This window comes from Paroedura picta, chromosome 13, assembly GCF_049243985.1.
Source record: "Paroedura picta isolate Pp20150507F chromosome 13, Ppicta_v3.0, whole genome shotgun sequence".
In the NCBI taxonomy this organism is placed as follows: Eukaryota; Metazoa; Chordata; class Lepidosauria; order Squamata; family Gekkonidae; genus Paroedura; species Paroedura picta.
The window spans coordinates 8,854,990-8,875,109 of NC_135381.1; the positions used below are offsets into that span (position 1 = coordinate 8,854,990).

General features: G+C 42.5%; 1 protein-coding gene across 1 annotated transcript; it reads right to left on the minus strand.

The window, feature by feature from the left end:
• Positions 1-3,326: 3,326 nt before the first annotated feature.
• On the minus strand, positions 3,327-19,171 carry CDC45 (cell division cycle 45). Its single transcript, XM_077308192.1, has 18 exons — positions 18,996-19,171; positions 17,688-17,747; positions 17,175-17,267; positions 16,642-16,779; positions 15,436-15,570; positions 14,365-14,420; positions 13,687-13,735; positions 13,170-13,231; positions 12,620-12,670; positions 11,678-11,797; positions 10,883-11,014; positions 10,171-10,269; positions 8,979-9,140; positions 8,439-8,577; positions 7,824-7,907; positions 6,346-6,464; positions 5,111-5,187; positions 3,327-3,680 (listed from the first exon to the last, which is right to left on the minus strand). The coding sequence occupies exons 1-18, from the start codon at positions 19,134-19,136 to the stop codon at positions 3,616-3,618; spliced, it is 1,782 nt and encodes a 593-aa protein (XP_077164307.1). The 5' UTR covers positions 19,137-19,171; the 3' UTR covers positions 3,327-3,615.
• Positions 19,172-20,120: the final 949 nt, after the last annotated feature.

Here is a 20,120-nt window from a genome sequence, read left to right on the forward strand (position 1 = left end):
ACCGAAGGATGGTTCTCTCGCTATCATCCCTGCTCAGTGGGCTTCTCTTTTCCCTGAGCCTCCAGTTTATCTGGCCAATACTTCTACTGTTGCTTTCCAGCTTTGTGGCACCCCAAAGGGAAATACTCATACCACATTTCCTTTTGCTCAGTTGCCTTTCTTCAGAGCTAGTTGCTTTCAACACAGTAATTTAAGCAGTGGCAGTTGTTTCCCCCACAAAATTATTTATTTATTTATTTATTTATTTATTATATTTCTATACCGCCCTCCCCGGAGGCTCAGGGCGGTTTACATTAAACATATAAATAATACATGGAACAGTCTTCATTAATACTCATACATAATAATAATAACAGTGGTTGTAACAGAAAACAGTATAGTGAACAATACTGTTGTGAGCGACTGTGTCGAATGCTGCTGAGTCCAATTTGAGTCCAGTGGCACCTTTAAGGCCAAAATTTATTCAAGGCGTGAGCTTTCGGGTGCATGCACACTTCCTCAGACAATGTGCACGAAAGCTCATGCCTTGAATAAATCTTTGATGGTCTTAGAAGTGCCACTAGACTCCGATCTTGTTGTACTTCTTTAGACCAACACGGCTATCCAGTTGAATCTATAATTGTTTCTCCTGTTACCTTCTTGAGTTTTGCCACTTTAAGCAGATTCTTGTTTGGAAAAGCAGGGTAAAAAGAGTTTTAAGAAAAGCTACTGCCCTGCCCTTTTTAAATCCAAACATGGACTTCAGCTAATTAAAAGTTGTCTATCAAAGAAAACAAGGACTGTGCAAGGGAAAATATGCTCCTTTTATAATCCTCCGGGAATGTTGGTAGTTGCATTCAGACACTCCAAAACGGAATGCATGTACACAATACGGCGTAAGCCGATTTGTTAGTCTCCGGACTATTTTATTTTAAAATTCCAGCGGCGGCCAGAACTCTCAGCTTGAACAAACAGCTATGAAGTACATTAATCTTCCCACAAAGGAAAGTTCAGAGCTCTTGGCAGGCCTCCTGCAAGCAGCGGTCGCTACATGGGAGTCCAGCCTGCAGAATCAAAGTAGTTATTTTTATATTTGATTGAATCGCATAGCAGGAGACATGGGCTCCTTTCAGTTCTCAGACTTCCACTAGAGGGCTTAATTGTTCAAGAACCTGCCCCTGCAGAAGGGGCTGTGCAGCAGGAGACTCTCTTAAAAAGTTATGATCTGTTGGGTTAGTGGTGGCCCCACGAACAGAATGAGAAGAATGAGAGGGCCAAATTCGTTTTGTTGGTGACATCTATCAAGGAATAGTTAGATATAAAATAATACAAGCTTTTTAAATCTAACACCTAGTAGATAAAGCACAATTTTTTCCCGTTTTTCCTTAAGACTGCACACTAGAGTTGAGCGTTCTGGCACGCTTTGGCAAGCACCTACGCCTGAGATGGCCAACGCTGCAGAGGGGCTATGCCGGGACGCTAGCCGGCGCCCTCCCCTCTGTGGCACTGGCTGCCTCGGGTGTTGGAGCTCACCAAAGCATGCCAGAGTGCTCAACCCTACTGCACACACACAGCTAGAAAATATTTTTAACCGTACCAACTAACTTGTCGCGGGAAGTTCAAAAAACACCATGCTAGCAGATGGACAGAGTTCTGCTTCTGCTTTGAGAGTTGAATAAGTCTTCTGTTTTTGCTGCATAAGAGCCTACTGAAAACTAGACCAGGAGATGAAGGATCATTTTACATTGTTAAATTGCTATCGAATATAATCTACATTATTCTGTTGGGAGAAAAATAAGACTTTAATACAGTGGTCCCCAACCTGCGGGCCACGGCCCGGTGCCGGGCCACGAAGGCCATGGCCCTGGGCCGCGGCTCCCTCTCCCTGCCCCCCCCGCAGTAAAAAACTTCCCAGGCCGCAAGCTTGCGGCCCGGGAAGCTTCTTACTGCGGGAGGGCGGAGAGAGGGAATCAGCATTCGCGCTTGTACGGCCCGTGCAGGCGCGGCCCGATGCGCGGGCGTGGCCCGATGCCCTACCGGTCCCCAGCCTCAGAAAGGTTGGGGACCACTGCTTTAATACATAGCATGGGGTGAGATAGCTTGAAGCAAAAGTACGCTCCAACCCCTCCCCGCTTAACTTCTGAGATAGGATGTACTTACTAAGGAACATTCAAACCACAAACGGACACCCTCTATGAAAAACAGGAAGCAGATATTATACAAATGATTAGCAAAGTCTCAGTTAAGACAAAGGCTAGTCAGAACTGGCCATAAAAAGGGAACACAAGAGTTTAGAGACAAATGCGAAAATTTCCTGGAGAGCACTGAACTGGTCCTGTGTAACAAATGACAAAGTAACAAACCCAGGAGGTGCCTTCCAGCTCTATTATTCTAGGATTCTAAAACCTCCTCCCCACATTGCCATTTTGGAGACATTTACTGCTCCCCCGCTACTGAATTATTATGGGATGGGGAAGGGTTGGTGGGGGAGCAGATGGTTGGAAAGATTGTGACCCAAAGTATCCTAACCAATAGGAGAAACGGCTATACATGGGTGTACTTGATTGGCTTCTTCATCACAATACGAAAGGGAATATTCATCACTATTTTACTGACTAGCTATAAGACACCTTGAGCCTCTTGTGGCGCAGGGTGGTAAGGCAGCAGTCATGCAGTCTGAAAGCTCTGCCCATGAGGTTGGGAGTTCGATCTCAGCAGCCGGCTCAAGGTTGACTCAGCCTTCCATCCTTCCGAGGTAGGTAAAATGATTACCCAGCTTGCTGGGGGGTAAAATGGTAATGACTGGGGTAGAGAATGGCAAACCACCCTGTATTAAGTCTGCCAAGAAAACGCTAGAGGGCGTCACCCCAAGGGGTGACTCAGTGCTTGCACAGGGGATACCTTTACCTTTTATAAGACACCTTAAGCAGCAGGGGGACGCAAGATTTCCAGCCAGAACTGTCAAAAGTGAATGTGAATGTGAAGCCCAATGAGGACTCAACAATACATACGTTTTCAAACTATTGGCCTTCCTAGCTCTGTACGGTCTATTCTACCCCTTCAGGGTCTCAGAAAGCTTATTCCCAACTATAATATTTTAACTGGCGATACTAAAGATTGAAATCAGGTATTCAAAGTACAAGCAATGACATTCCTATATATGACTGTGTGTTTCTCAAGCACAGCATTTAGTTCTCTGGGGTCTCAAGCAAATGCCCTTAATATTTACTACCTGGTCCCTTTAACTGGAGATGCTGCTGATCGAACCTGGGACCATCTGCACAGGGTTAAAAGGCAGGAAGGACAGGTAGATGGGATAGCACAGTACTCTTACATCAACCAAGATGTGAAATAAAAACATTTATTTGATTAAAATATGGCAAAAGTTTGCTTTAGCTACAGCTAGACAGGCATTAAAAAGAGCTTGTATGACATCTATAAAACATTATGGCAGACAAAATTAACTGGTGATATTTACATATTTTCATATATACAAGAGAAACATGCAAGAGCATCAGAATTTACAAAGAACAACAAACCAATAAAATAGGATCAACGGCCACCATTGCTTGTTGCAGAATCATCAATCAATTATAAATAAAATGTTTAAAATTGTCCTTCAGCTCCACCTTACCCTTAGGACAAAAGGGAAATAAGCGCATCCAGAAATTTGCTCCGATCTTCCATTTTCAGTTCTATTACTAAAGAGGTAAAAGAAAGTTCATGGGTTACAGGATATGGGAGAATAAGATCCCAACACAACATAATGTAGCATTTCCAGCATCACAGGAACTACTTTTAAATATGGGTATGTGGTTGTATAGAAGAGGAACATCTATGGCTGTATTTTTTCCTCTCACACACGCCCCTTTTTTGAGGGGAGGCCATCTCTTCTGGATCTGTACTAGGAAAATAGTGGTGGAATTTCCCAGGTTCTGATCTAGTTTCAGCTCATTTAGATATCACAACAAGCTGAGGGTCATTCCAAGGTCATTCCAAGGGTACATGAGGCGAAACAACCTCAGCGAAAAGCAGAGCTCTTGCCTAGGTGATACGTATTACTGGCTCATATTCATGAAGAAATGCGAGAACCGTGATATTTTGTTCAGATATTGACTGGCAATTACTGAAAATGACACTGAAACTGGGTTAAGCACACCTGGGACCCTGTTCTGGTTGCTCATACCTGGAATTTATGCATACCGATAAGTTGAAAATTAGAAATATATTCATTGAATAAGAAAAAAAGATTTTATTACATTGATTTATTACATTGATACATTTTATTACATCACTGTAGCCTGGTCAACACAAACACAAATGCACCCTACACTTGGTCATCAAGCAAAGAACCTGTGTTTGTGTATCTCCATGAATCTGTAAGTTCAGAGCTGCTTTTATTGAATATGCCAGGGGGGAGGTGGTGTCTTGTAGCACTTTACAAGATTTAGATGCTTTTAGATATATCCAGGACTTGCCATATCACCCCTAACAGCACATCACCCCAACTGCAATTCTGTTTTTCAATAGAAGAATATGACAAGGGGCATCTCTTTCCTACATCTGCAGGGTGGAGTGTGCAATCAGCTCCTGTTATTTATGCACGTCTCAGTGGTTTAAATCTTAAGAACTGTTAACAGAAACAGATCCCTTGTTCCTCTGACTGCAGCCTCCTGCTCCACCCATCTCGCCCAAAAGAAATATCAAAAAAGCAGCATGGCTACAGCTAGCAGAAAGAACTCACCCTATATTCCTCAAGAAAGCATAATCTCATGCAAGAGACAGCAGTGAGAGGCGATTTCTCCCCAAACTCTCTTCTTGTTGCAGCTGCCTACATTTCATGCTACTGCCAAATGCTCTCCAACCCCAGAAATACCTTGGGCAGGGAAAAATATTTGTTCTGCAACTTTGCTCTGTTCACAGAATCCAAAGCAAAGTTGGCAGCGTGACATAATCCTGCAGGAACTGGCTTGCAGGTATGTTCACTTGAGTTCCAAAGCTGGGAATCTGTCTGTCCAATAATATACTCTTAAAAATAAGAAGGCTAAACTAAGAAGATGCACACAGAAACGTCAAAGTGCCTAATACAGCTCCGATATGGCATGGGCAGGAAAAGCACAAGTTTACTTACTAGACATGTCAAAATGGTTATGGAGAGTCCTGGAATTGGTATTCTCTGCAGCTTTTTCAAATGCTCTTCCAAAAAAGCTAAGTATTGGGGGAGAGATAGAGACAGAAAAGCTTTAGCGTTTCCTTCCAAGAGCATATAAGTATTACTCCCCCCTTCTGAATCTCTTGTGAACACTATGAACTAAAAAATTAATAATCACAGTTTAATGTTGCAACTATGGAAAGGAAGCAAAACTTCATTCCTTTTGTACCCCATTTTAATGGGGAGAGGTATGGCTCAGTGGCACAGCATTTGTTCTGCATGCAACTTAATACGGAGGTTGAGGCCCTAAGGTCTGTGATTGAAGAATCTCAGATACTAAATGCAAGGACAGGCTTCCTTCTGCTTGGGATCCATAGGAAACGGTTGCTAGTCAGTGGAGAGGAGACAAGACTGAGCTAGATGAAGGCAAGATGGAGCTAGAGTGACTTCATTTAAGGCAGCTGTATGTTTTTTAGCCCTTTCACTGAAGAGCAGTAGAATTAAGGTAAAGGTATCCCCTGTGCAAGCACTGGGTCATGTCTGACCCTTGGGGTGACGCCCTCCAGCGTTTTCATGGCAGACTCAATACAGGGTGGTTTGCCATTCCCTTCCCCAGCCATTACCATTTACCCCCCAGCAAGCTGGGTACTCATTTTACCGACCTCAGAAGGATGGAAGGCTGAGTCAACCTTGAGCCGGCTGCTGGGATCGAACTCCCAACCTCATGGACCGACTGCTTCAGAAAGCATGTCGCTGCCTTACCACTCTGCGCCACAAGAGGCAGTAGAATTACCATCTCTTAATTTAGCTCTCAATAACCCTATAAGATTGTCTGTGCTTCTCTTTCAGCCTGACTCCAGGGCAGGGGCTCATGAGAACTGTAGTCCATGGAAATCTGGAAAGCCATCATTTGGTCATCCCTGCATGTAGGCCAAGGTCACTATGCATCAAGCTTCCTAAACTAAGGGTAGATTAAGAATTCAGATTGTTCTAGTCTAAATCAAACACTATTTTGGCTGAATCACATTGGTTTTCAATGTGCACTCCTAAGTGTGCATAGTTGCCAGTGGCAGGATGCAGGATTCAAAGAAAACTACCACTCTAGGCACCTGAGCCTTAAAGGAAAAAAAAAAACACATTGCTCATATTTGACAGCGTTCTGAATTTACAGTACAACTTCTATGGTTTCGAAGTTCCACTAGAAACACCCTTACTTCTTTTTGTCGGAGCTTTCTGTTTGCGGTGGAATCCCCACCATGACCACCGTCCCTTGCTCAACATCCATAGGAGTGGCCATGACCATCGGGAGCAGTTTACAGCGCTTATTTTTCGTCTGGAAGCCAGAAAGCAATTTAGTTATACCAAGTTCATTTAAAAATAATGAAAAGCAAAACAAAAAAAAAACAAGCAAACATCATCTCTCCTTTTGATGGAGGGGCTTTGGGGGTTGGAAGTCATTCGAAAAAAGATTAAAGCACAAACCTGTTCCATGACATTTATTTGAAAAACCTCAGTAACCAGTCTTCCCTTCCATTAATTAAGCACATGTTAAGCTTTATGGCTTTTGGTACACTAGAAACAATTTACACTTACACACATTATTCCAATCATCTTTAAAAGCAGCTCTGTAGCATGCACCAATAATAATTAAAGTGCACCGTGGAGAACCTTAAAAAAACAAACAAACCCCAAACAGAAACTGTTTAACATGCTAATGTGGATGAAATGCATACCAAAGAGAACCACAAAACACAGCAGGACTGCTTTCGGTTGCTTAGAACTTTTAAAAATCTCTTTCTAATGTCCTCAGCATCTCAAAGGGCTAAAGAAGGGAGGTCGTTCCCCAAATGCATAGGCTTGGGTCACGTGAAACACCAAACCACATTGTGGTACTGCGTGAACAAGCCTTGAGTCTGCACACTACTTCCTCTCTTTGCACACTCCAATTCAATTAGTTACTTTCTCTTTAGTGTAAACTATAGCTAATGTATGCTAGCATGTCTTGTAAGCCTGCATCAGAAAGCAAGCAGCATATAATGGCACTGGTACAGTACAGTTTGAAGAAGAAGGTTGGTTCTTATATGCCATTTTTCTCTACCCGAAGGAGTCTCAAAGCGGCTTACAGTCGCCTTCCTTTCCTCTCCCCACAACAGACACCCTGTGAGGGAGGTGAGGCTGAGAAAGCCCTGATATTACTGCTCGGTCGGAACAGCTTTATCAGTGCAGTGGTGAGCCCAAGGTGACCCAGCTGGCTGCATGTGGGGGAGTGCAGAATCAAACCCTGCTCGCCAGATTGGAAGTCAGCGCTCCTAACCATTACACTAAGCTGGCTCTCTTGCAATTGAGCAGAAGTAATTAATTGAACTGGAACACACAAGGTCAGAAGGGCACATGTATGTATGCGAGGCTTGATCCTATTGAGCCAAGTCTAGGTCAGGGGTGGCCACAGACTGTGGCTCTCCAGATGTTTACAGACATCTTAAGTCACAATCTGGCCACCCCTGCCATAGGTGTTCAGAAATACAGTGGTTCCTTTCCAGCATTCTTCCAATACTACTACTCTTTAACGGTCAGACTTTCAGTTAGTAGGTTGCCTAATGATGAAAAAAGCCACCCACAAACTTTATCTGAGGCATGGGGAACCTCTGTTCTGGTTATCTACATCAAGAAGGAGAAAGATTAAGTTACTTACAGAACAAATAAAGGACTTGAGCAAGTATTTACTAAGCAGGCACAAGGATACCGGTCTGGAGAACAATTTCACATCCGGTGTTCCCTGGGGGAAAAAATATTTACACCAGAAAAGGCAAAAGAAAGAATTCAGAAAGGTTGCAGAGCAGACAGTCTCTCTAGATCAGGGGTAGTCAAACTGCGGCCCTCCAGATGTCCATGGACTACAGTATTCATTAGAAGAAGAGTTGGTTCTTATATGCCACTTTTCTCTACCAGAAGGAGTCTTAAACTGACTTCTAATTGCCTTCCCTTTCCTCTCCCCACAACAGACACCCTGTGAGGTGGGTGAGGCTGAGAGAGCTCTGATATCACTGCTCGGTCAGAACAGCTTTATCAGTGCTGTGGCAAGCCCAAGGTCACCCAGCTGGCTGCATGTGGGGAGTGCAGAATCGAACCCAGCTTGCCAGATTAGAAGTCCACGCTCCTAACCACTACACCAAACTGGCTCTCACCAAACTGGTGTGTGGAACCAAATTGTCCTAGTAGTCAACTTTTAAAAACTTGGTTTGCCTTGCCAAATAAAGTGTGGTTTTTTTAAAACTGCAATTAAGAAAGAAGTACAAGCAAAATTTACCTCCATGAGGTAGCAGTAAAGAAACGGCCCCTGCGAAATCACAAGATTGGTGCAGATGCAGCTGGCCACGGTCCGCTGAATTGCACACAGCTGCTTTTTTGCCAGCTCCAGTCCTTGATGCAGCTTGTCTAGGTTACTTCTAAAGGACGAGGAACACAGAAGGAAACTGAGAACAATGTTTGAATCCAGCAACATTCTGAATATAAGCTTTCGTATGCATACACATTTCTTCAAATACATTACGAAAGCTGTCCATTGACAAAAGAAAGCTAACCAACTAACTCTCTTGTCTTGTCATTTTCCTTGGCTGATATTTACATAAACCATTCATGCACAACACACTTATCTAATTCCTCCCCCTCCCCTCTTATGTGGCGAATTCAAGATAAAAACTGACTCGTTACCCATGAGACAAGGCATGATGCTGGCCACCTTAGGCTTCCAATGAGGCACAATCACAAGCACTCAGGCGGATCTACTTAACTGCGGTTCAGTAAGTCACATGGCAACAATGGCTAAAAAGAAGCAAGCACACGTTACCTGGAAAGACTATCCAAAGCCTTGATAAAGTTATCAGTTCCGCTTTCGTCCCTTTCGGTGCTTTCCATTAAAGACGCGGTGGCATACACGACATCGCTGGCTAAGAATTTATTTTTAAAACCAAAATGGATGCTGAAGGTTTGCACTCTCAAGTCTTTCATTCTGCAGAAACCAAATCAAATCATTGGAAAGACCTTCAAATTATTTTTCCTCCACTGTTGGATTAACAGCGAAAGACACAAAATATTTTTTAAGGTTCCAAAATGGTTCACACGTATTCAGCCATTAGTGAGAATGACGCTGCACATCAGGATCTGTATTATCTTCACAGTATAGAAGATGCTTGAGCTGGGAGAAAGATAGACTGCCTTTATTTACTCGGGGGGGGGGGGGGGAGAGACACAATATATAGGGCTATCCAGATTAGCGTTGAGTACTTAGTCTTGGCTGCCTCGGTGATCACCGAACCCCAAGGCTGCGCATAGGAGGCCAGTGCTGTGGCACAGAGAGGAGGGGCAGTGCGCCAGCTGGCTGCCACACCCAGGTGCAGGGCAAGTACAGAGGCACTGGGATACCAATATGGCAAATCAAATGTACAAAAATTACTATTTATAGAGTCTTCAAACTTCCAATCTTTATTCTTTTATATAAATCCCGTGTTTCGCCCTTTGGCTTTGTCAAGGGACTTCAATTTTCATATTTTGAAAAACAACTTCGGTATAGAAAAGTAATCTAACAGAGAGTAAGATAGTTTCAACAATTGCTATTCGTAGCTAAGGGCGTTCCAGATGCGAAACACGTTGGGATTTATATAAAAGAATAAAGAAGAATGGAAGTTTGAAGACTCTATAAATAGTTATTTTTGTACATTTGATTTACCATATTGGTATCCCAGTGCCTCTGTACTTGCCCTGTATCTGGACCTTCACTGAGTCCTACCCCTCTTACTTTATTTTGGCTACATGCAGAAGTAGAGCTCTGTGCCTGCATGTGGCTGGCGCACCGCTTCACCCCTCCTCTCCACGGCGCTGGCCGCCTCAGGCTTCAATGATTGCTGCGGGGGCCGGACCACACTGAAGCGCTCAACCCTAATCCAGATTGGAATCAAAATCACTTTCACTGAGGGAAAGCTTCTGCTTTAGCAGTGGGGGGGGGGGGGGAATTCCAGCAAAAGTTAACAAGTGTGGCTTACCCAAACTTATTTGCAGATTCTTCAATCATCTCCCGTAGGTTCTCTTTCAAAGAAATGTCCATAGAATGAAATTTCTGCTTTACTTGCTTCAAAGGTAAGCTGTTTAAAAAGACACAGAGAGAGGGAATATGCAGAGAGAATTTTATCAGAAGAGTCATCTTTTTCCCCCCCAGAGTTCCTGGCACACAGATCGGAATTGTCAGTTCTCTCCACGTTCCTTAAAAAAGAGACTTCTCTCGTATATCTTCAACTTGGTAAGGTACAAACCATAAGGAGCTAACATTATAAACATATAAAACAAATGATCTCCATGCTTAATTCCAATTGTGATTGCTTTCTTATTTAGCGGCTGTAGTCTGCTGAAGAGCCTCTTGTGGCGCAGAGTGGTAAGGCAGCTGTCTGAAAGCTTTGCCCATAAGGCTGGGAGTTCGATCCCAGCAGCCGGCTCAAGGTTGACTCAGCCTTCCATCCTTCCGAGGTCGGTAAAATGAGGACCCAGCTTGCTGGGGGGTAAACGGTCATGACTGGGGAAGGCACTGGCAAACCACCCCGCATTGAGTCTGCCATGAAAACGCTAGAGGGCGTCACCCCAAGGGTCGGACATGACTCGGTGCTTGCACAGGGGATACCTTTACCTTTACCTTTAGTCTGCTGATAAAAGATTTCCCCAAACATCCCCAGTAGCAGAGTTTGTCCTGAACTTTCAACTCACCCCATGTCAGCAAAGAACTCTTGTAGCTTCTTCTGGCCCTGCACTGACCACAGCTTGAGGCTGGCCGAAGTGTAACAAGTGTTACAGAGGCTTTCATATAGAGACCAGTGTTGATACAGGGCAAGGCACAAGCTGTAACCATCAATAGGAATCAAGGAATAACAATTAGAGTATCTTCTGCATGAAACGTCATTATATTTGGATTCAAAACAACTATCCTCTCTCCATTAACATGTCGATATCACCGTGATGCACATAATCTTGGTCAAAATTTGAAACAATTGTCCTTTATGCAAATGAGAACGTCCAGTCCAATACCCTTGTCACACGATGGGCAAAACCCAGGTGCCATCAGGAGGTCTACCAGCAAGGCTAGAACGCCAGAAGCCCTGGCGTTATAGCACCCCCAAGCACCAATACAGAGCATCTCTGCGAGAAACTAGCACATCAGAGTGAAAAGTTCTCCTCCCTCTCTCTACTTGCTGGGTTGTTTGTTATTTAGAGAGTTTGATTAATATAGGGAAACAGCCCCAAAACTCCACCTTCCACTTGCAATCCAAAGTGGGACAGTGCATTCTACCAGCTCATTCCTACTTTACTCTCCTGTATGCCTGAACCATGCCTATATTAAGCAAGGCCACACAGTTAGTTTGAGGATTGAAGCAAGGTTCGAACTTCCCCTTCTACTCATGACTCCACTCCGAACTCCACTGATTTAAAACAGGCAATATCCCTTTAACTCAGACAAGTGATTCCTCTGAATCTTGATTATTGGTCACAATTATTCAAGGATACTCATATTCAAATGCTATTCTTAGGCAGTCGATTGAAAGGGAGTTCTCTTCATCTCCGTTACGATGGTTATGCCGGGATACATGACGCTGCAAGGCTCCAATGTCTGTTACATACTTCATTCTTGCGAAAGAGGAAACAAAAGGCAGCTTTGATTTTCTTCTCCAACAGTCAGATTACCCCCTAAAAATGCTCTATTTAAGATATATACAATGTAAAAACAATCAGCTGGAAACTGGGTCATTAGCAAAATGCCTGTTGTAAAGTGCCTTCAGAGCCTCATGAACATGAAGATTAATGCAATTTTCTGCCAGTAACATGCAGATTCACGGTAACTATTGTGTTGGCGGTATTCAGCCTTCAGCACTCTCTTCCCTTCAACTCAGTTATGAATTCGGGTCTGTTGGAATACGTTAGCCCAAGGTTATGCCAAGCAAATAAACTCCCAACATCATAATCATAGAACAAAATTGGACCAGCAATAAAACAGAAGGAAATAACACACAAAACAAATAAGATTGCCTTTTCCTGGACACTTGAAAGATGTTAGAAGTAGATAACAGGCAAATTTCACTAGGGACAGGGTATTACCACAGAACAAATTCCCTTGATTGTTCTTGGTTTTGCTGCTGTATTTAAATAGATTTCCTTTTGAAATATTTACTACTTCTATTGGTAATAAAAGCAATAATAAAGGTTCCATATGTGGATAGAAAGGTGGGATGGAAATACTTTAAGCAGAATAAATATTGTGTTCACTCCAGGATTCAGAGGGATGCTGTTCATACAGAGCTCTGGCTACACACAGTCTCCAAAGCTCAGTACTGTATTGCTGATGATTCTACGTGAACAATGAGGATGTGAGACTTGAATGAAAGTCATTTGGTGTTGGTGTTGACTATAATCAGTCAATTTGTTACAAAAGAAAGGAAGCCGCTCACTTACTGAGTGATTTTGTCATGAACCCACTGATCTGTCAGCCCAACAATCGCCCACCTAAAAAAAAAAAAATCAAGAATTTTGGAGTATATTTGCTCGTAGTCCAATCAGTCTTTAAGTACAAATACTTAAAAGATTCCCCATATAAAGTTTATATTATGTAAAGAACACACTTTGAGTTACATAAAATTATACACAGTTTCATCCAGAACTTATTTATTAGTATTTTAAGCAACGTTTACTCCTTGAATATCAAAGACATTTTTCTTTTACACCTGGCACTGGCTTTCAATGGAAATGAAATCTACACTTCACGTGTACTGGATTTGGAAGCCCTGTATAGATAAAGAGGATAAGAGCACTTCTTAAAAAGTCAAGTTTCAGGGCACGCATAGGACCTTGGGACAAGGAAGGGTCATCAGAAGCCCTTAAAGTATATTTCTGTCATCTTTATACCATTTTATTTTTGTTTTACTCGAACAACAGCATTAAGATACCCCTGAAATCAAGCCAGCGAAATTACTACCACAAAACAACAAGAAATTAGACTACGTACCAGAGCATATCATTCAAGTCTTTGGACATTATCCATGCCAAATCAAACATCATCATGGCAGACTAGGAAATTAAAGAGACTGAGGCGTCAGTTTGCAAGCAGAAACAAACAGCAGATCAACAATGGATAGGGAAAGGAAGAATCTCTCATGGAAACAAGTCTATTTAGCAGCCCATGTGGCCTGCTTGCTGTACACGAGTCCCTCCCCGTTAGGAATCAGATTATTCTTCTTTGCATATAAACTTATGTGAAAAGCTAGTCTTACTTTTACACAAAGAGCATTTTAAAAAGACAACTATGAATTCTTGCCTTTTGACTAGCTGGGCCTTATAAGGTTACTTAAGATGCAGGACACGGTTTTAGTAAAAAAAAATTAAACAGCAAATTTTTAGTGTAAAATTCACATGAGAACAAAAGATTAACCCCTGCCTTGGCAGGGCTTTTTAGGTTAGTGTCAGCTTTTCTTTAAGCTATGTGGCTGTGTTCAGTTGAAGCAAATTTAGTATTTTATACTTACAGAAGTCCCATGATATTCATATTGCTCATAATCAAAGAGAATTTCGTGCCTAAAAGAAAAGAAGAACCATTGCTCTTCGACGTGTGTTATGTCAAAAAGGCTGAAGTCATTTAAAGTGTTTCCAATACTAAATGGGGTGGAAGGACACGCAATCTAGAACTTTCCATATTGATCCCTTTTATTTTGCACGCAGGACATAGATTCAGTCCTTACACTCCAGTTTAAGGTTCTCAACAAGCCAGTGTTGGGAAGCACCTTTTCTCTGCCTAAAACCCAGATGAGCTGCTATAGCGATGTGTCTCCATATACGGCAGCTTCATATATCCGTATGTTATGCACGGGCTTCCTGCCTGTCTATTGAAGTTAAATTTGTAACTTTGGACCGATGATTAAATAACACCAGGTATCTGTTGAGCGCTAACCTTTCCACAAGATGATAATTCTGTTGTATTTTGAAAACATTTTTTTTAAGTTTACGAGATAATATGCTTTTTAACTGCACTGGTGCTCTGTTTTGTTAATTTTCTGGAATATTAAAAAAGAAAGGAATATGGCTTTTACATTCGATCTTGACGATGCACCAACCACTTCAATATTTTGGGCATTTAATGTATATGGCCTCCTTACAATCACCAGAAGCAAAAACGAAATGCTAACAAGAACAGTTTGAAAACATACCTGCGTGCCTCCCATTCTCTTCTTTGCCGTCTTTTCATTGTCCGTTCCACTACCTCCTGTACAGAGATTAAGGTTCTATTTATAACACACACCATACAGAGTACCTCTTTCTTTGCATCCTTTCGCTAAACTTGAAGCAAGGCTCAGCTGGTCTCAATTTTATGCTGAGAATACATGTTCTTTAAAAGGACACTTTTCAATGAAAATATTATGAATGGCACAGTGTGTGCAAATGAAAGAAACAGATGGGTCTGAGATCTGAGAGAGGTCCAGGAAACAAATTAATTACCTTTCCCAAGTTCAGGACCTCCTGAGCCACCACCCACAGTCATGCAATTTGGCACCTGCTGTACGCAGTGGTCACATGGTATTAGGGATGCTTTGAGGTTTCTTCAGGATTTCTTGTTTCAAATGGGAACAGGAGGACTGTTCTAGATCTAAAATGGTTGAATAAGTTGCGCTCGAGATCAGCTTCCTTGTATCAAAACAACTTACTGGCATCTATCAACTTCATAAGGACTCCTATGAAATGGCTTTCTTGAAATTGTTTAGAAGGACCCTAGCGGTTGTCTTTTGTACCAATTTATTATTAAAGAAATTATCTAAGGCTGCTTAGGAGAGCAACAGTTCCTTTCCTTTGGCTGTCCTTTGTTTTATAGGTTGGATTTATTGTTGTTGTAACTGATGAAACTTTTAAATCTCTTTTGTGAGTTACTCTGAGAAAAGCAGACTATAAATTTTTATAACTTGATTTAAAACCTGATTTCTATAACCTGATTGTAGTTAGCTAGGAGATCTGAGGATTGTACAACAGCTGGGCAAGGGACATTGGGAGGTGGTTTACCATGTCATGACTCTTAAAGTGTTCCTTGGAGGTTTTCTATTCAGATACTAGCCAGAGTCGATCCTTCTTAGCTTCTGAGATCTGACAGGATTGGCTAACCTGGGTTACCAAGGTCAGGGCTAAAATGCTAACAAAACACATATTGTCATTTGGTTCCTATTTCACTACTTCTTTCCCTTATTATTTGGGGACACGTTATTTGAATGGTCAAAATACACACAACCAACCTCTTCAAATCGCTGACGTTTTCCTGAAGGTTCTGATCCATCACTTTCATTCCCAGAATCTTCCTCATCATCCCTGAAGATGTCATCATAGGCAGGAATTTCAAGGTCATCATCTTGCTTAACCAGGAGTTTAATCTAGCAAAATACATACGTTATTAAGCATGTCTGCTTAATGCAATCAAGTATCAAACGCATATACAGGGAGAAAATTTAAAGATGTCTAACGCTGGACTAGTTTAGATGTGTTTACGGGCTGCCTAATTATGCTTTTATACGGTAAAAAGGAAACAGCTTAAGAAGCCAACTTCTTAAGGCTATTCAAATGGAAATTTGCAATTAATAATGCCTGTTTACACTGTTGTCACTGTGCTGAGGACATGTTAGGCTCCCATACTGTATCCCTGGTCTCCAAATCAGTTGCCAAGGAAGAAATCACAATTCCCACTCCACTAAATTAGTTCCTTCCTCATCCAGGAAACTCCTTGCTTAATCAATGTCAAAGGGCCAGTCTTTTTCAGTTTTGGCCCCAGCCTGGTGGAATGCTCTGCCCAAAGAGACCAGGGCCCTGTGGGACCTTAAAACGTTCTGCAGGGCCTGCAAGACAGAGCTGTTCCACCAGGCCAGGAAAGATCAACAGGAAAGGCTGGCCTGACTGCCAGAAATTGAGGGTAAAACACAGGAAGGTTTTATGGTTTTAATTGTTTGTATCAGGGCAAAAGAAAAAGTGAATTATGGGGATGCAACAAGCCTGGTAAAGGAATTCTCATGGCACAAAAGGGAAAGGAGAAACTCTGATTTAAATGCAAGGCTAGCAGAAGAACTTACCTGCGATACATTACATTATCTCATTCTGATTTAAACTGGGCCTCTACCTGTGCGATATCATTTCTTAACTATACCTCACGATGGAGCTGAATTAGGCCAGTCGCCTTTAAGTTCAGCACTGTGAAAGTGCCATTCCTTTCATATCCATATGGTCAACTTCAAAGAAGTGTGATGGGCGTACCTGTGCCCTTTAGAACAGTTAGGACTGGACACACAAAAAGGAGAAAATTGAAACTTGTTTGTACCAGTTTGGACAGCAGAACAGAATACTCTGCCCCAGAAGCCATAACGTCAAAAGACAACAAGTCTAGGAAACTGGCCATTATCTATCATAGGGTGACAAGTTTCTAATCCTATATTCTCCTGAGAAATAGAACTTACCTGTGTCTCGTTGTAAACATTTACTACATTAATCGGCCTGTGAGTGTCACAGACAAAGAAAATAATGTCTTCTTCAGGTTGAAGGACTTCCAGCAGGTCAATGTTGGCACCACAGTTTATCAGAACAAAATACTGGAACTGCAAATTAAAATTAAAAGACTTAACTTTGCAAACCACTATTTCATAGACAATCATTTATGTTCTCTGTAATGCCACCTCTTTCCAAAGCTATTACCATACCCCACTTTCTCATATTTCTTGAAATAAAAATGATTGATCTCCTGAGTCTATAGAAATATCCTGAAATTCATAACAGGCAGGACACTACTTCCAAATTAAATCTAACAGAGTAACAATCTAGACAAACACAACGAGAGCTTAGAGCAGCACACTCAAGGCCACTAATTACAACAGACAGCAGAGAATCAAGACATACAACTGCAATCCTTTGGCCGTAAATCCCACTGAACTTAAAGGGATTTACATTCGCGTGATTAGAATGGATATAGGATTCTTTACTTCTGTCTTCTTACCTGATCTTTATGCTCCAGAAATGCAGTTTCAAGTTCTTGCCAGCCAGACACTGGTACTAAAGTATATTGTACATGATCACACTGAAATAAAGCCTTAAAAAATAAAAATGAAATTTTAGAGGAAAGTCGGGGGAGGAATAACCACTGTAAGTTAACACAATTCATGGACTGGAGTCTACTTGGCCAGATGCATGATTCACATCATGCATCTAAGCAAACTAGTCCATGAAAGGTTGTGCCTCATTAATATTTATTAATCCTGCTCTGACCACAAGGTTCTAAATGAACCGGAGTACAGCTAGAGACTGTTCAGTAAGTAGGATTTGTAACTTACAAGGTTTATCTTACCTACATCAATATATTTATTTAAAACAAAATACTCTCCTGTCGTAATTATAGATGTCAGAAAGCACAAAGTTAAAGGTTCAGATGTACAAGCAACTTAAATTTATTCTTCATACTTTTAATATTTTCTCCCTCCTGCATACCACTGTGACATTATATGAATCTCACCTGCAGTATTTTGCAAGCACATAATGCATCTACATCTGAAGCAACCAGCAGCAGCACGCGCTGTAAGAAGTACATTTTTAGTTAGCGCAAATAACAACATATTCATTAATGCAACTGGCAGTCACCCCAAGTTCAGAGTGAATCTGTCTTTATTCTAGATTCATTGAAAACTGAAAGACTGGAAGAATTACACTATTAAATGTTCACAGGCAAGTAAAATCTAGACCCTTTAAATCTTTTTTTTTAACTTACTCAGAGAATGCAGCAATAAATCCTTATACAATGGCATCAAGTACATTTCCATTACAGTTTATTTAGAAGACAAAAGAAAGTACAAGCCACACAGTCCTTATCAAACTATTTTCCATCGAGAAAGAAAAAAGATTATAATAGCAAAATGTCACAGGGAACATATCTCCTAATAGTGCTTTGAGGCAGGTTAGGCTCAGTAACTGGCCTAAAGGTAGCCAAAAGAGCTTTATGGCAGGTAATTAATTGAACCCGGGTCTCTCACATCCCAGTTCTACATTCTAAGTTCTACTAGCATTCAACTGGTGAGCTGTTTTTACACAGCATTCCATGCTAGCATGGACTAGTCCAGGGGTAGTCAACCTGTGGTCCTCCAGATGTCCATGGACTATAATTCCTATGAGCCCCTGCCAGCACTTCAGATTGCAGATATCAAGACAACAAATAGCACGCTAACCTCCTAGAACAAAAGACAGCAGAAAAACCCGTAACACTCCTGGGATGGTTTTAGAAAAAGCAATCCCCAGTCTTGATGCCAATCCCTGGGTGGGACCTGGGGATCCCCCAAAATTATAGCTCATCTCTAGTCTACAGAGATCAGTTCCCTGGGAGGAATTGGCTGCTTAGGAGAGTGTCCATAGCATTATCTTCCACTGAGATCCCTCCCCACCTAGGGATGCCAGCCTCCAGGCGGGGGATATCCTGGAATTACAGCTCATCTCCAGACTAAAGAAATCAGTTCCCCTGGAGGAATTGGCTGCTTAGGAAGTTGTGCCTAGCATTTTCCTCCGCTGAGGTTCCTTCCTCACCCCAAACCCCGCCCACTCCTGGCTCCACCCCCAAACTCTCCAGGTCTTCCCCAGCCCAAAGGTGGCAACCGCGCCCCTAATTCGAAACTGCAGTCCATCCCGCCCCGTTCTGTGGTCGACGGCGCGGGCCGAGTAGCTCAGCCTAAGGACGCGGGAGGGAAGCGGGCCTGCCTGCGCTTGCTCCTTCCCTCTCTCCCGCCGGCCCCGGGAGAAGGGAGCCGAGTGAGCCCAACCAGAGCTCTCCCCTCACCTGGTTCAGGACAACGTCGTAGAACTCCTTGCGGAAGTCTGACAGAAACATGACCGGAGGGTGACGATAGTGGTGGCGGCGGCGGAGACGAGGCTGCCGTCCGTGCTCAAAGAAAGGCGCCAAACATCCCGCGTCTCTCATTGGCTAAGGCGCTCCCGGAGTTGCCCAATGGCGTTTCAGCAAACGTACGCGCCTCTCATTGGCCAAGGCGCTCTCGGTATCGTCCAATGACGTTTCTGTAAAACTTACTTCGGGCCGGCGTTCACTCCCTCCCCCCTAACTTGCTGATTGGGTAATTCTCACGGCTGCGCCCAGGCCCTCCACCAATCGTCGTTAACCGTTCCGGCTTGCGCGATGGGATCAAAGGAGCCATAGAGAAAAGGGGGAGAGACGTTCCGTTTCCGCGTGGCGGCCTGTCGAGTCTTTCATGTTTGGGGTTCGGGTGGTGGAAACGCACAGGGGTTACTATACAAAAACGAATCAAGGGGCAGATATTATTTCATAATACTTTTTAAAGGTACAGTTTTCACTAGAAGTCCCAGTCTACGGTTGCACTGTTGCAACACATAAAGGGCTTTCATTTATTTATTTCATTAGAAGATTTTTATACCGCCCTTGCACACTGCTCAGTGGGTTGCCCTGTTGGTCTGGAGCAGCGAGTCCAGTGACACCTTTAAGGCCAGCACAGTTTTAGTCAAGGTGTGAGCTTTCATGGGCATGCACACTTATTCAGATACAACCAAATGGAAATTACCAGAGAACATAAATGAGGAGAGTCAATTTGCTGCAAATTAGTAAACAGAATCCTGAAAAATCCAAGAAGTGTGCAGTGTCATGAAAATGTTTAGCAGATTCAAGAGCCTTGCTAGAATAACAAGCTGAGTTAAGGCAATCAGGTTATCAGTCGGCTCCATTTCTACAACTGGGAACGCATCTGCCTTTAATCAGTAATCCTGACATTTTTATTTCCTCTGCTATGCTTTTCCTCGCTGGAGTTGAACCCAAATGGCTGACAGCCTTATAAACTCGGCATGTTATGCTAGCATAGCTCTTGATTCTGCTAAACATCTTCATCATGCTGCATACTTGTTGGATATATTTCCATGATACTTTTTACTCATTTCT